At 37.7% G+C, this 16,409-nt stretch overlaps 1 protein-coding gene across 1 annotated transcript in view; it reads left to right on the top strand.

The window, feature by feature from the left end:
• Nucleotides 1-16,409, top strand: part of Smp_131960 (hypothetical protein) — a gene marked incomplete at its 3' end in the record, with an annotated part of 33,115 nt that overhangs the window by 12,325 nt on the left and 4,381 nt on the right. Inside the window, exons 9-12 of the mRNA XM_018789398.1 lie at nucleotides 5,335-5,570; nucleotides 7,865-7,992; nucleotides 9,177-9,236; nucleotides 10,059-10,186. Of these exons, the coding sequence (XP_018654845.1) occupies nucleotides 5,335-5,570; nucleotides 7,865-7,992; nucleotides 9,177-9,236; nucleotides 10,059-10,186 (552 nt within the window). The remainder of the gene's footprint in view (nucleotides 1-5,334; nucleotides 5,571-7,864; nucleotides 7,993-9,176; nucleotides 9,237-10,058; nucleotides 10,187-16,409) is intronic.

Below are 16,409 nucleotides of genomic sequence, written 5' to 3'. Positions count from 1 at the left end.
CATTTCTTCATTCTATGTTGTGGTCCTTGTTATAATAATAGAGGAAGGCGATTCAATGCTTACCTACTCTGATTTATGTACCGACCACAGTATCTCTTATAACAGTCGTTCTTTCCTACATTCAGGCTATATACTTTCGATCCTATATAGTGGTTACTTTAGTCTGTCGATGCTTACCTTAAGTTAGAAATGGCTTTAAAATAGTAAAATAGTTGTTGCTACCTTGATGTGGTGGTCGGGCTTGCCTATCGTAATAAAGCAGTCGAGCTATACTGACTGGAACAATCGTCCCTCAAGGTCCTACCATGCTAGACAGGTCGGCTGAAGAACAGTAAGACTAAAAGCAGAAAACCCAAGGTCCGAAGGCGAAGTCGTACTTCTGACTGTACAGAGTTGTGACGGCGGTAAGGTGTTCCCTTCAAACAACCAGCATAACAGCGATGCTGCCTTCCCATGAGGAAGGGTGGGGTTAGAAAAGACCGACCCTAAAAATGCACACCTCGCCTTGCACCATGGATATCAGTCCCTGGCGGTAAGGTCTCAACAAGTACTGTGCTAACACGAAAACTACTCACAAAAATGTCGTGTGTGACTGACCTCAAGCAATTGTCTCTTGGGCACTGTGGTCACACTCTCGAGTTACTAAGACCCCCTCACCCGAATTCTTTTTCAGGTATCTCCAGAAGTACCCTTCCACGTTGTGATCGACCGGGAAGTGATAACCGCCGTCGTACCTATAACAGAACTCAAAATCACCGTATTCATAATCAATCTCCCTCTTCAATTCTTATTATTCCTCTTACATCGACTTATCAACTCCAAACTTCCTCTTTTGGCTTCCTCCTCAAGTGTCACCATGACCAAGGATTCTAGTGCGCAGAACAGTGTCCCAGGTCTTCTGAAACTTTGCTCCAAACTACACATTGGAGCCTTCAACGTATGTACCCTGTGTCAAATCGGCTAGCAGTCTTCCTTGGCTAAAACCCTAGAATCTCCTTCCATTGATGTATGCTGTGTCTCTGAAATACGTATACAGGATCTTAACATGGTCATTCACTTGACCTGACCTTACCATAACAGAGAACCGATGAGATACACCCTCCGTGTATCTGGCGACCCGACGGAAAGTTCTCGTGAACCTTTAGGTGTAGGCATAGCACTAAGTACGAGGGCAGAACAATCACTATTAGAATGGATCCCCGTTAACAGTCGCCTATGTGCTGTTCGGCTAAACGGCTCCATATGAACTCGGAAGGATAGGGACACGCGTCGTTGTCTTTTCGTCGTTTCTGCCTACTCTTCCACTGACTGCAGCCCGAATGAAGTGAAAGATGACTTTTACAGAAAGCTTTCTGAACTTTTCTGTAAAGCCTAACACTCAGACATAGTACTCGTACCAGATGACTTGCATACACAAGTAGGTGGCCTGAACCAAACAGAAAGACATTTAGGTGTGTATTTTGATATTCCGGTTCAACGAACAGATGATGGTGACCGTCTGTTGTAGCTGTGCTCAGACAACCGTATATTTTTAGCAAAAACTAATTTTAGGCATAAAGAGATGAATCGTCTAACATGGCAGAGACCTCTGCACCAAACCGATGATGAACTCAAATAGACCATATTGCCATCAGTCATCGTTGGAGAGGCTCGATAGAAGATTGTCTCTCGTTCTGAAATAGCTGTTTGAACTCCGATCATGCTCTAATACGAGCATGCATTTGCTTGAGCCTCACTGGACGCAGAAAAACCACACTAGGAAGACGCATTAGAATTGAACTGAGTGACAAGAAAGCCAAAAGTAGATTCCGGGAACAAGTGAGGTCACACTTAGGCAGTTATGTGAACGAGGCTGAGCTAGATGCTGCTAGGAAAGATATGCAAACAACTGTGGAAACAGCAGTGACATTTATCAGTGATTTACACCAAAGGGTTACGTAAAAACAATGGATTTCTGCCAAGTCTATTGCACTGATAGACTCTCGTAAACTCAGTCCATCAGGCTTGTAACATGATGACGAGCGAAAAACGGATCTAGGTCAACCAGCAGTCTACGGGAACGATCGTGAGCAGTGATTGGCTACGAGAGAAAAAGAGAAGGCAGTGTCTGTAGGTAACACAAGACAACTCCTCAGGCGAATAAAAGAAACGGGAATTAAGAATTCAAGTGTGAGAGGATTTCGGAAAAAGATGACACTCTTATCTGCTCTCAGTCCAGACGTTTAGAACGATGGGCGGAACACTTTAAGGTGCAGTTCAGCTAGCCTTCAGCTACTCTACAGCTAGCCGGCATTCCCAAACATCCTGTATGGAACATTGAACTAGACTTCCCGACTCTAATTGAAGTTCAAGAAGCTGTAGTTAATCTGAAACGAGGAAGAGAAGCTCGTCCAAATGGACTAACTCCAGAGGTCTTTAAGGATGTTGGTCCAGTTTTAAGTTGAATAATATTTCCGCTAAAATCTGAGAACTGAATGTAATCCCATCTAACTGATCGCAATCACTGCTTGTCCCAATATATAAGAAGTCAAAATCATCCTGTGATAAGCATAGAGGGATTAGTTTGATTAATATAGCATTTAAAATACTAGCCTCAATAATTATCGGGCGCCTATCTAAGACTCATGCTGTTGTGCATCTAGCTGATTTTCTGGTTTAAATTAGTTCTTCGAAAAAGCACATTCTAATTTAAATAGTATGAGAACCATTCGTTTTTCTTAAAATCACTAAATTTTCTTGCATTGATTTTTGACGCCAATGGTTCTTGACTTGACCGCAAAAAAGATATGCACATCACAAAACAGATATCATCTTCTAAAGATGTGATTTTGTTTCAGTCATTTTCGAGTCTCAATGGCCCCTACTGAACCTTTGTATAATCAGTAGATTATGCCTAATTTCCACTTGATTTTCTATTTTGCAAAAGTATGCAATGAACTTGAGACAAGGAATATAAACCTATTACCTGGTAATTGAATTACAGACACATTTATTTATAGTTATTAACATTGACCGTAGATATGGATTCAGTCTTATTTCATATAATTGTCATGGATTAGAAAAAATAATCATGGGAAGGCGTGACCAGTGGGGTTCAATCCGTGTTGGATGTGAGACAGTTATCCACCTCAAACAATAGATGAGGAGTCGCGCAAGATCATGGGTCGATTACAGTTAGACATTAATACTTTTGGATCCCGACTCACTGGTGTAGAGGTTAAGGGTTTGCGCGCAAGACCGAAGGTCATAGGCGTTCGAATCTCGATTACGGGATCGTGGATGCTCACTGTTGTGGAGTCCCACACTAGGACAAAACGTCCATCCAGTGCATCTGAGCCTTCTGTGGTGGTTTAGCTTAGATTAACTCATGACTTCAACTATTAAAATCATGGGATGGTTTGAGAGCATTGACTCCAGCTAAAAAAAGACTTCGTAAAATTGAGAATTAGTCATTGATATTAGTTTTTCGCAGTTCAAGATCTATATAGATTTATATCTAGTCAGATTTTTTGCTTCCTTGATGGATCATGAGCCACATTTTACCGTTTAAAAAAGGTTTTCGCTCTCATCAACACATTATTTCTGTTATACTTGACGAAGACTAACTGCCAGAATTAATTTATGGACTATCAATGTATGTTTATTGTTATTGTGTAATTATTATGTAACTAGATTATTAGATATTTGTATCCTTCTTATCATAAGTTTTCATCCGACCAATTAACTACTGTTGTATGATTTATTAGTAATCTGTTGCCAGTTTGTTATTCATACTCTCCCCTGCTCACAGTCACTTTTGGGTTGATCATGTATAATTATTATTTTTCATTTTATGATGTGATCCAGTCTGGTCTGCTTGTATATAAACTACGTTTAGTGGAAATATAATATTCATATACTGGAGGCTGATCACTGTGTTCTGGAATCAGCGAGCAGGGCAAGGAGGGAGCTACCAAAACAAGGACCAATAAGAGCTTAATGTTGACTTAAAGTTATTAGTGCCTTTTTCACGCAATATTAGACAGGGATATAAGTCATAACTTCCTATTGTTGCAGTTGTCATGATTATTTGTTGTTTATATTCCCATATAAAATCTATCCTTTCAAAACTTCGTTTTTATTTACGAAACTGTACTACATTAATTGGGAAAATCTTTCCACTGAATTTCTTGTTTTTAGTGATCTACTCTTTCCTGTTTGGTACTGATATTATGATTTAGTGAATATATCTGATTCTCTGATATTTGAAGTATGGTATATTTGTATCGGTTTAGGCGTTATAGACATCATTGTCTTTCTTACTTAATGCCTATCGTTAGTTATACTTCTTACTCTATTCCATATTTTGTTTGTGTATGTATTTGTAAGTTCAATGTACAAGACACTCAAACAGAGAGAGAGAAATAAAACGTAAGAGTAGGTTCTAATCATATTTTCAGTGATGTAAAGAAATACTGTAAGGATATGTAGGAAAGATAGTAGAGTAAGAAAGTTTTATTTGCGCAAAAGATGTTTGATAGCCGGGTATCTCTATAGATTGTTTGTTACTTCATCGGTAATATTGGCGAAAAATTAAGTTGTCTACTTCACAGATTTTATTGTATTTATATAAAATCTGTTGTTTTGGCTCCATATATTGACTAAAAACTACCAATTTCTGTCTTGATTACTGAGTGATGAAGTCAATGCATTTGCTGTCTTGATAAATTATGTTGGAGAAAAGTATTTGATATTTTTTATTACAATTCTGGAAGTGACCTAAATCATAAAAACTACATATAAATTAAAGAAACGTTGAAAGTTAGGAAGCACTAGACAGCTTTGTTCTGTTTTGGAGCTTCTGAGTAAGATGAAGTGGGGATCACACACACTGGGTGGAACTAGTTATCTTGGAATCTTGTAGCTTACACAACTTTTTTAATACCAATTCGAAATTCAGTCCTTGATCTTGCTGAGAAACTGTTACTTGTGGAGTCAAACAAGTCTAAAGCATTAAGTCACTGATGACATTGGATGTGAGTCATTGTACTATATTATAAATCGTATAAAGTTAAAGAAATGGACCACTTAATTCCAATTCTATGCTCTGAAGTTATCATGTTCTCCAGAAATAGTAAAGGTGTTTGCTTCGTTCTCCATTAGGTCTGGAGGTACGCTCTACTGTGGAGTGCCGAACTAGGGCGACATAGCTGTACATTGCTCCTTGATTTTCAATAGAATTCATTTTGGATTGATAGTTGCTTCCTAATCGTACAAAGTATTCATGCATCTACCTTAGTGAAAGTATGTTATTCAAAAATATATTGTGGGTACCTTGTCAATACCGTTTTGTAGGTATCTGACACAATTAGAAGTGGATTATGATCCTGGTTGGTTATGTTTGACATATTTCAAAGATTGGCTGATCGATCAATTACGTAATTACCAACGTATATCTCATCAAGATATGGTCGATGGTAATTCCATGAAAAGTAAACAGTTTGATGGTTCTAATATCATTGGCAATCTTCTCTCCGTGGATAATAAATCGTCTGTAATGAATCCTGATTCATTTATCTTATTTGCTGAAGGTTAGTAAGCTATCTCCCGCGTCAGATAGTGCATCATCAGCATATATATATATATATATATATATATATATATATATATATATATTAAAACTATGTTATCTTTATAGACGTTTTGCTAATATTATGATTTATATGTTTTCATCTCTTAACACTGAATACACTGGGTTTGTGTTTTACAGAATTTTCAATAACGAACAAAGTATCAGTACGGGGCTGTGAAGATAGCTGGATTTTTATTAAGATCAAAAACTTATCTAAGTTGGACTCAGTGTTCTAGATGTTAAGCGTCCTCGCGTGAGATCAGAGGTCCTGGGTCTGATTCCCGTTTTCGCGGTCATGCACACTGACTTCTGAGGAGCGTCCAGTACTTCCAGGTTTCCACTGGTTGTCTCACTTTGACTGGCTCGTGATCTTTATAAAAATAATGAAGTATATCGTTCAATTTGTAGATGGTGTTTAATTAGCTTCTGTACCAATTAAGATTTATCTCATTATTTTAGTTTCTTTGCTACTCACTAAAGGATTTCACCTAATTTTTTGTTATTAATTAAACAGAGAATCCTAATGTTTAGATATTAATATCTTCACGTGATTTGTTGATAAATAATCTTGACACAGATACTATAATAAACAAATTTAAGTGGGGTAAACCAATTTATTTTTGTATGAAAAATCACACAGTGCCTTTGTAAAATGTAAAAACCATACATCATTTGCACATCTTCCTTTACAATGTCAATCATCCTTTCAATTCTGTTGTTATTCCGGCTGCTCTCTGTTTATCTCCCTCGTTTTATTTCATTCTTTTACTGGTGAGCATTTTACTTCCAATTCCTATTAGGTACTAATTATATCTGTCCGCATAAATAATAGCGTTTTTTTAGCGAGTTGGTTTTCTACGGGATGGGGTCGCTAACCCCATGCCCAACCCTCCTCCTTTACCCGGGCTTGGGACCGGCAGTAACCCCCGGAGGAGCTACAGGCGAAGTAAGTAAGTAAGCATAAATAATACCCATCACAATACCTCTAAATTCCAAATTAACTATATAAATCGACAAAGTTTTATACATTTCACATTCCGATGTCAGTTCATTTCTGTGGTGGATTCACTAAGTATTGTGGCGTAGTATGCAATCTATGAAAAATGTCAATTGTATCATTTCGTACAGTTGAAGCAGTTTTTATCAATTTCATCCCTTAAGGTTGATAAATTCTAGATTTTAGTTAAAAACATTGGTGATTATTGGTCCAAGTTTAATTATTATTGTTACTTCAAGTTCTGGTGGTATGAAATTTTTGAAACTTGAAACAAAATAACTTTGTTGTGTACATAACCTAAAAAACTGTTTACTTTCTATATATTGATGGATAGCCCTTATGGTCATTAGAAAGATTACACCAATAAATAACGATAACAGACTATTGAATAATTTATAAACTGTGATAGACAGATACATTAAGTATTTATCTGGTAGCATATCAGTAGAAGCAATCTATCAAAAATTGAATTTTATTCTCATCCTTAACCTATTTAGTCAGTATCAATGCCAACGTTGGACTTGATAGTTTCAAATAAATTGAGAATGAGGTAGAAATTTAAGAATAAATATACTGTTTATGGTATCCCAGTAAGTAGGAAATTGTATTTTTTGTTTCGTGATTTAATGTAAGTCACTTCTACAGAATAAATAATTTAATTCTGTTACTTATTTACTCTGAAGATGGAGCCTACACTAAGTCACGAAACGCCAAACAATACAATTTTTGGATATATTTATCTTGACTTATTTAGTTTGACATATGAAAGTTTTGATTTTGTAGATAGATAAGTTTCACTTTCTAATTAGTTGGACTTGCTACTGAGTATACTGGGTTCTAATTTGTAAATAGTCATTATTTTTTTATTAGTAACCCCCAAATGATTATTGTTTGATACAGGGAAATGTATTACACTATGTTATTGCATTATGAATAAAAACGGACAAATTTCTATCTATCAGAATGGGGGTTTGTGGAGACTGTAATAGTTTTAGTAGTTGAATTCATTAGTCGATGGACTCATGAATTCAACTTTTAAAATTTCTAATTACCAATGTCAGTTGTGCAAATACAGTTGAGTTTTCTTTTAAGATGAAAAGATAACCATTTGTCATATTTATCACCTATGATGTAATATACATTTCGTAACTCATAAAATTTTTCTACCGTAAAACTTGTACTACGATGTCGATCATATATAATCACTAATATTATGAAATGAATAAACATAAAATTCTTGTTTGATTATAATTTAGACTTTTATGGTGTCCCACCAATGGTTGGTATGGTGAAAGCAGTATGTCGTTTACTTACTACACATGTTATTCAATTTTGGCGTTTGGGTACAGCTTATATTTCGGGACAGTTAAATTATAACAATCAAGTTGGTTTTGAAAATATTCATTTAACAGTGTTTCACATTTTTATTTAACCATTATATATAAAGGATGCGAAATGAACATAAAAAGTAGTCATTATTATTATTATTATTATTAATTAGCCAACGTAATTTCCAATTAGCTCCAATTTTTGAAAGTCTTATGTTTGTAAAGAATAGATGAATTTTTAGTTAAATCTCTTATGCAATCATTATATTTCCCATTTATTCATTTGTTTAACATAAATAGAAATGTTAAGATTTAAAATACGATTAAATTAAATTAATTGGATATATATATATATATATATATATATATATATATATATATAACTATGAGTATTGATACTCTTCTGTATAATATAAAGTATACATTCACTGAAATTACAGATATTATATGTACACCTATTTCTGTTAATGTGGTGACTTAATGATTAATAGAGAGCACTAAACTTTTGACCATTTAAATTGTAGACTTGATAGCCGCCAAATGCCCTGGTATGGCCGAGAGTAGGGAGAGTCCGCTCTCCCTCTCGAAATTCTCTCACATGGCCACGCGAATATACAACCTCTGCCAGGGAAGTCCTACTCACTGCCTTCTAGTGGCACCGGTGTTGTTTACCAAATTGAGAGGACGAAAAGCGAATGTCCGGCGCTTTAATCGGGTTGGTGGATACGGTGCGTTCACCTAGAGGAGTTGGAAAACCCTGATTCCAAACCAATGGTGCACATGGGCTCCAGTATCCTGAAGGAACGAATGGCGTATGAACCAATCGTTGGTCACCGGCTACCATGGGACTGCATATCCTTAAGATGCTCCACTGCCTTGTGGATCAGACCTTCAGGTCAAAGGCTCCGAGTGTGACCCCCTAAGAAAACCACCTGCTTCGGTTTGGGCACCTGAGCAGTATCACAGCCCTCACACAAATCGAATGAGATTTGTGGGGCGCATATGTATCTGGTGCTTCCTTGTACGAATATTTATTTGTTTAAATAAATAAATAATAATAGACTTGATAGCCAGTCATTTTATTTTAGTTTGATTAGGAAGTAGATGAGTTGATATTATCAGCCTGAGAAGACTCACAGGAGACTGATACATAAACATGTATTTGGTAAGTTGGATTATTATTATCATAGCATTAGATTGAAGAAAATATCTATTAGTTTGTTTCTTTTTCTATACACAGAAATCTTATGATAAACTTGGTCAGACGTCGTCAACAAATGATCCGAAAGCGGCATGGCTGGTAAGTTACGAAATTATATATATATATATGTCTGTTTAGCTTTTTTGGTATTGTTGTGTATCTCTTTTGGAGGATTACAGGAGAAATACCGCTCGTATAATCATTATTTCTGATAGCATTGATTTAAAATGTTGATTTTTTTTCCAAAAGAAAGTCAAATCTACCCCTTTTTATGAGTTTATGGTTATGTTATTAGTCAGTTACTTAATAATCATGAAGGTTATCTTTTATATGGAGTTAGATGGTTAAAACGTCCATTTTACTCAGAAAATTAACAATAAATTGTCGCAACTATTTATGCAGTTTTGATTAATTGAATATATACTTTATATCTTCAATATGTATCTCCTTAGTAAAGCTCATTTAACAAATACAGATTTATGTACTTGACTTAGAGCTACACTTTTTATATGGGGTAGCTATTAGTACTATCCAGGTGCTCAATTTGAAGTAATTAGAATAATGCCAGTTAATTTATATAGCAAGTTTTAGTATTTGTCCATACACAACTTTTCATTTCTTCTTGAATCATATGCTCAAATTTTACTCTTCCTCATTATCATTGCCACTTCGATTATTATTTTTATTTTCTTGCTATTTAATCCAATTGATTTTGTTTCCTTGTATTATTGCTTGAGAACTTAAACTTAGTCTTCACGTTGATTATAAATGACTAACTGGTTGATCAGTTGAAAATACGTTTGATTATGTATGCATCAAAATTGAGTCCAACGTAATTACCTGTAAAATATATGCCTAAATATTTTGTCATCTTTTCTTTCTAAATCTTCCACTGGTTTTTATTTTAAATATTTATCTCAGCAAATCAATTTGGAACTTGTACACTCTGTGTCCAATCACATGCGTGATATTGTTCTTGAAGCTTTCAGCACTACATCTAATGAAACTTCATTAACTGATCATTTATTAGAGTGTATAAAAGAATATAGGTAAGTCAGTTTTCTACAAATGTTTTTAATTATTTTAATTATGGCATTAATAACCAGTTAAAATTATGCTTACAATATTCAGTGTTACAGAAGGACACATAAACTTAAAGCGGAATGGAAGCACACATGAGTTCATTATTTAACAGAGTAACACGAATCAATTATGATCCCAACTGATAATTTAAAAAAATTGTTTTAACTCATGACTGCATGTAAGTAATAGCTATAACAGTTCTCGTAATTGGTTTGTTGTCTCTAGGCTTTTTGAAATTATTTTAGTTGTTAATTCATTTTTGTATTGGTTGTTTGAATCTTCCCATTGATCCTGTGTGGATCGCCTCAATATTGCCTTAAGTTATAAGCAATGTAAGCAGGATGCACATATGTCAATAAGAGACTGATCAATTGCAGTCCTAAACGTTAATGGGAAGATTCAAACAACCAATACAAAAGTGAATTAAACTTTACCCCACTGTACCAGCGTTTGGCTTTATGGACTTAGTAACTAAGTGGATAACGCGACAGCGTTTGGAGCGAACGGTACTGGGTTCGAGCCCTGGAATCAACATCAACCTGGGTATACAGGTACATCCAGTTGACTAGTCCCAAACAATACGAAACGCGCGTCATGAATACCACTGTTAGCCATCATCATCTCTGCTTACATTTTGACTGTTATTATACTTCCGTCTTGAAACTATGCAAAAATCAACTATTTCCTTAACGCGTTACAATTTCTTTACCATTCCATACATTGGAAAGTTTCAAATTGTCAGATCCTTTCATGGATTTGAAACAATTGTTTTTATCAGTATTTATTTTGAATTTTAATATAATCAGTCATAAAATCCTTTATTAATAATGTGTTCCTTTGACGTGAAAAATTGTAATTTACTTTACCTATACCCAACACTTCTTAATTAGTTATGTCTGAGCATATTTAAATAAACTTTATTCACGATACTGATATTGATCTTAGTTCGAAATACTTGATTAAAGCAAACTTGTAAATGCTCTTTTAATTTATCTTGTGTTTACAATTCATGACTGACTAAGTTTATAATGAGTGTCGTAATCGTACCCAGATTAGTACGACAGATTTTAGACCACACATAATATTAAAACTAGTACTAAGTTGACCAAATTAATACAATACATATGTGACATGAAGGTTATTTATGATTTATCAATTGGATATTCACGTTGTATTCCGTTATTGGGGTTTAGTACGAGTCTACAATATTTATGGATTTGAGGAAAATGTTTGAGCTGTTCTAATATAATCGATCCTCTGCGTAATCAACAATGGTAGTTTACACACACCACATCAACACGCGGTGGTAATACAAGGAGAATATGAATTATAGGGAAATTTGATATTTGAGGTAGAACAAGCAGTTTAAAACGAACTGATATAACTCCGTAAATATATAGTAACATAACATGGCCTTCAAGTGGACGAATTTAGCGAACTAAAAGCCATAACGACTAGTCGGAAGAAGGTCAAAGGTTTTGCGTAAAAGTGAATTAGCGAAAGTGCGTATGCGGTTATCGTTTTTGAAAAGATTTCAGCACTTTTAGTAAAATTTGACCATTCTTGTAATCGCCTTACTTACTTACGCCTGTTACCCCTCGTCGAGGAGCATAGGCCGCTCACCAGCATTCTCCATCCAACTCTGTCCTGAGCCTTCCTTTCCAGTTCTTTCCAGGTTCTATTCATCCTTTTCATATCTCCTTCTATTTCCCGACGTAGTGTGTTCTTTGGCCTTCCTCTTCTCCGCTTCCCTTCCGGATTCCAAGTTAGGGATTGCCTTATAATGCACATTGGTGATTTCCTTAATGTATGTCCGATCCACTTCCAACGTCTTTTCCTAATTTCCTCTTCGGCTGGAAGCTGGTTTGTCCTCTCCCATAAAACGCTGTTGCTGATAGTATCCGGCCAATGGATGTTGAGTATTTTGCGTAGACAATTGTTTATAAATACTTGTACCTTCCTGATGATGGTCGTAGTAGTTCTCCACGTTTCAGCTCCATACAGTAGAACTGTCTTGACGTTCGTATTGAAGATTCTGACCTTGAAATTGGTTGAGAGTTGTTTTGAGTTCCATATGTTCTTCAGTTGCAGAAATGCTGCCCTTGCTTTGCCAATCCTCGCTTTTACATCTACATCCGATCCTCCTTGTTTATCAATGATGCTCCCCAGGTACTTGAATGTTTCCACGTAAATGTATGTTGAGGCCTATCGATGCAGAGGTTGCTGCTACATTTGCTGTCTTCATGTGCATTTGTTCGTGTGTATGAGAGAGGAGGGCTAGGTCATCTGCGAAGTCCAAATCATCTAATTGATTCTGAGCTGTCCATTGTATTCCGTACTTCCCATCAGATGTCGAATTCTTCATAATCCAGTCAATCACTAGAAGAAAGAGAAATGGGGAGAGTAGACAGCCTTGTCTGACTCCGGTCCTTACTGGAAATGCATCTGTCAGCTGTCCTCCATGCATGACTTTGCACTGTAGTCCATCGTATGAGTTTTGGATAATGTTGACAATCTTTTCAGGAACTCCATAGTGTCGAAGAAGTTTCCATAATGTTCTCCTGTCCACGCTGTCAAACGCCTTCTCATAGTCAATGAAGTTGACGTATAGTGATGAGTTCCACTCAACTGATTGTTCAACGATGATCCGTAGTGTCGCAATCTGGTCTGTGCACGACCTATCCTTACGGAATCCAGCCTGTTGATCTCAAAGTTGGGCGTCTACTGCGTCTTTCATCCGATTCAGCAGCACTCTGTTGAAAACTTTTCCTGGTACTGATAACAAACTGATGCCTCTGTAATTCTCACATTTGCTCAGATTTCCTTTCTTTGGTATCTTGATGAGATATCCTTCTTTCCAGTCCATTGTCACTTGTTCCTCTTCCCAAATCTTCTTGAATAGAAGGTGAAGCGTGTTTGCAGTTATTTCAATGTCTGACTTCAGTGCTTCTGCTGGTATATTGTCAGGTCCTGCCGCCTTCCCACTTCTGATTTGGCTGATGGCCATCTTGACTTCTTCGATCGTTGGTGGAGTGACATCTATAGGAAGGTCAGTGTGTGCTGGTTCGATGTTCGGTGGATTCAATGGGGCTGGTATATTCAGCGGTTCCTCGAAGTATTCTGCCCATCTTTTCCCCTGTTCTTGAATCTCAGTGATTGTCTTTCCTTCTTTGTCCTTGACTGGTCTCTCTTGTTTGCTATATCTCCCCGCCAATTTCTTCGTTGTATCATATAGTTGTCTCATATTCCCTTCTCTTGCAGCTTTTCCCGTCGTCGTTGCTAGTTCTCCCACGTATTTCTGCTTGTCGGCCTTAATGCTTTTCTTCACTTCCTTGTTTGCTTCTGCGTAGTCTGCTTGTGCTTTGACTTTCTCTGCTCGTGTTCGGCTGTTGTTAATTGCTAGTTTCTTGTTCTTCCTTTCTTGAATCTTGTCCAGGGTTCCCATAGAAATGCATTCCTTGTGATGATGCTTCTTAGGACCAAGAACCTCCTGACACGTTGAAGTTAGTGCTTATTTTATCCCTTTCCACTTGTCCTCCATCGTAGTTTCTTGTTCTTTCAGTAGATCCTGTAGGGCTTGGAACCTGTTGTTGAGAGTTATCTTGAATTCGTGGAGCTTGTCAATATCTCGAAGGAAGGCTGTATTGAACCTTTGTAGTGCTGTTTGTCCAGTTGTCCAGTGTTTTTTTTAGCTTCAGTCTCATCCTGGCCATAACCTGGTGGTGATCTGAAGCTATGTCGGCTCCTCTCCGGGTTCTCACATCTTCCATTGACCTTCGGAATTTTTTGTTGATACAGATGTGATCTATCTGGTTCTCTGTGGTTTGGTCCGGTGAGATCCATGTAGCTTTGTGTATGCGCTTGTGTGGGAATATTGTGCCGCCTATAACCAATTTGTTGAATGCACATAGATTTGCAAGTCTCTCCCCATTTTCATTTCTCTCTCCTAGTCCATGTCGTCCAATTACATCTTCATATCCTATGTTGTCCACTCCAACTTTAGCATTTAGATTTCCCATCAGGATGGTGAGGTCCTTTCGTGAGCAATTCTCTATAATTGATTGCAGCCTTTCATAGAACTGATCTTTATCATCGTCGTTGCTATCATTGGTGGGTGTATAACATTGGATAACGTTCATTGTGATCCCTTGCTTCTTTGTTCTGAATGATGCTTTGATTATCATAGGTCCATGAGATTCCCATCCCACAAGTGTATTTCGTGCTTCTTTGGACAACATTAGAGCAACTCCTTGAGTGTGTGGAGCATTTTCCCCTTCGTGACCGGAGTACAGCAGCATCTCTCCTGTCAGTCAGTCAGTCAGTTACAACGTAGAACTTCGTACGTACGTACATCAGTTCGAGTTGCCATACCACATTAGCACAGAAATGCAGTTGTCAATTCAAATCCCATATTGGTAGAAGTAGTAAGAGTATAAGTATTATGTGAAAGATAAGGGTTTGAAGATGTTATTGAAGGAGTATAATACGGTGAAATAAATTTGGAAAGAGAAAAAGGATACGGACATGAAGAATTCAGAAGATTAGAATCTGGGAGAACATGAAGAGTGGACGCATCTTCGTCATTGCAAACGATTTTGAGCCATGTCGTTCAAGGTCTCTAACCATCGGTTGCTATCATCTCGCGAATCCCAACCAGGTAGTCTACACCTACCAACATGGCCCAGTCCACTTGTCAGCGACTTCATGGATTTATGCCATGTTTTGGTCTGGTCGCCCCTAGCTTTCTTCCAACCTACTCCTACACCATAAAACATTGCACGTCGGGGCAGTCGGTGGTTGGGCATACGTAACACGTATCCCAACCATCTCAACTGATGAAGTTTCACTACTTCATCAATCGATTTCCCTAGTACCTACTCGGTGGTCCCAGGATATACGAGCAATGCTTCGAAGACACCTATGATCGAACACTAGTAGCCTACAAATATCCTCTACTCCTATCGGCCATGTTTCACTGCCATAATGTAGGACGGAACTGACTGCTGCACAGTAAACCCGTCTTTTGGTTGCTAGACGGGTATCTCGCCTACGCCATAAATGGCGCAAGTTGGCGAAAGCTAGACGAGCCTTCTGTATCCGTGCTGAGATTTCGTCGCACACCAGACCACAAGGGCTGATGAGACTCCCAAGATAAGTGAAGCGGTCAACACGCTCAACTACTTCACTCCCTATCATTAGTTCAGGTGTCAGTCAGTCAGCGATGCAACCCAATCCTGAAGTAACATCTTGCACTTCGAGGGAGAGAATCGCATCCCGAACATGCCCGCATTGTTGCTTATAGTGGTCAGAAGACTCTGCATTTTGTCAGCGTCTTCACCGAATAAAACTATGTCGTCGGCGTATTCTAAGTCAACAAGTGAGCCTCCTGGTAAAAGTTCAACTCCAGGAGATTGAGATGGTGAAAGTGATATCTCTAAAAGCATATCAACGACAAAGTTAAACAAGAATGGGGAGAGTGGACAGCCCTGATGAACACCATTTGAGGTAACCAATTCTGATGACAGTTCGCCATAGGCTCTAACTCGACCAGTTGTGTTCGAGTAGAGAGCCTTTATGAGGTTGATGTACTTCTTTGGTACTCCTTTCACTGACAAACACTGCCATAGAACCTCACGACCAACGGAGTCAAATGCCGCCTTAAGGTCAAGAAATACTACTATTGTGGGACGTCTGAATGTGTGCCTATGTCCTAGGACCTGACGTAGAGTGAATATCTGGTCTATGCAACCACGTCCAGGTCGAAAACCAGCCTGGTTTTCTCTAGTCTGCTCTTCACGAGCTTTGGTTAGGCGTCCAAGTATTATTGAAGCATCTCTCCTGTACCTAGCCTTTGTTGTCCAGTTTGTGTCCAATGGGTTTCGCTGATTCCGAGTACCACCAAGTTGTATCTCCTCATTTCCATTGCTATTTGGCTGGTCTTTCCTGTCTCCTACATTATCCGGACGTTCCATGTACCTATAAAGAGTGTTGCTCTGGTTGTTAGAAGGTGCATCGGTCTCGTGACTTCCGAAGAATTTCGGCTTTCATCATGAGACGTCATAATTATTCCTTCAACTCCCAGGGCACAGTTTAAATTGTTTGAATTAATTTTCTGGTTAGCGTTTTTTTTTAGCGAGTTAGCTTTTCTACGAACTCCGCCTGTAGCTCCTCCAGGGGCTACTGCCGGTC

This window comes from Schistosoma mansoni, chromosome W (assembly GCF_000237925.1).
Source record: "Schistosoma mansoni strain Puerto Rico chromosome W, complete genome".
NCBI classification, from domain to species: Eukaryota; Metazoa; Platyhelminthes; class Trematoda; order Strigeidida; family Schistosomatidae; genus Schistosoma; species Schistosoma mansoni.
This window is presented reverse-complemented; position numbering and strand designations above follow the sequence as displayed.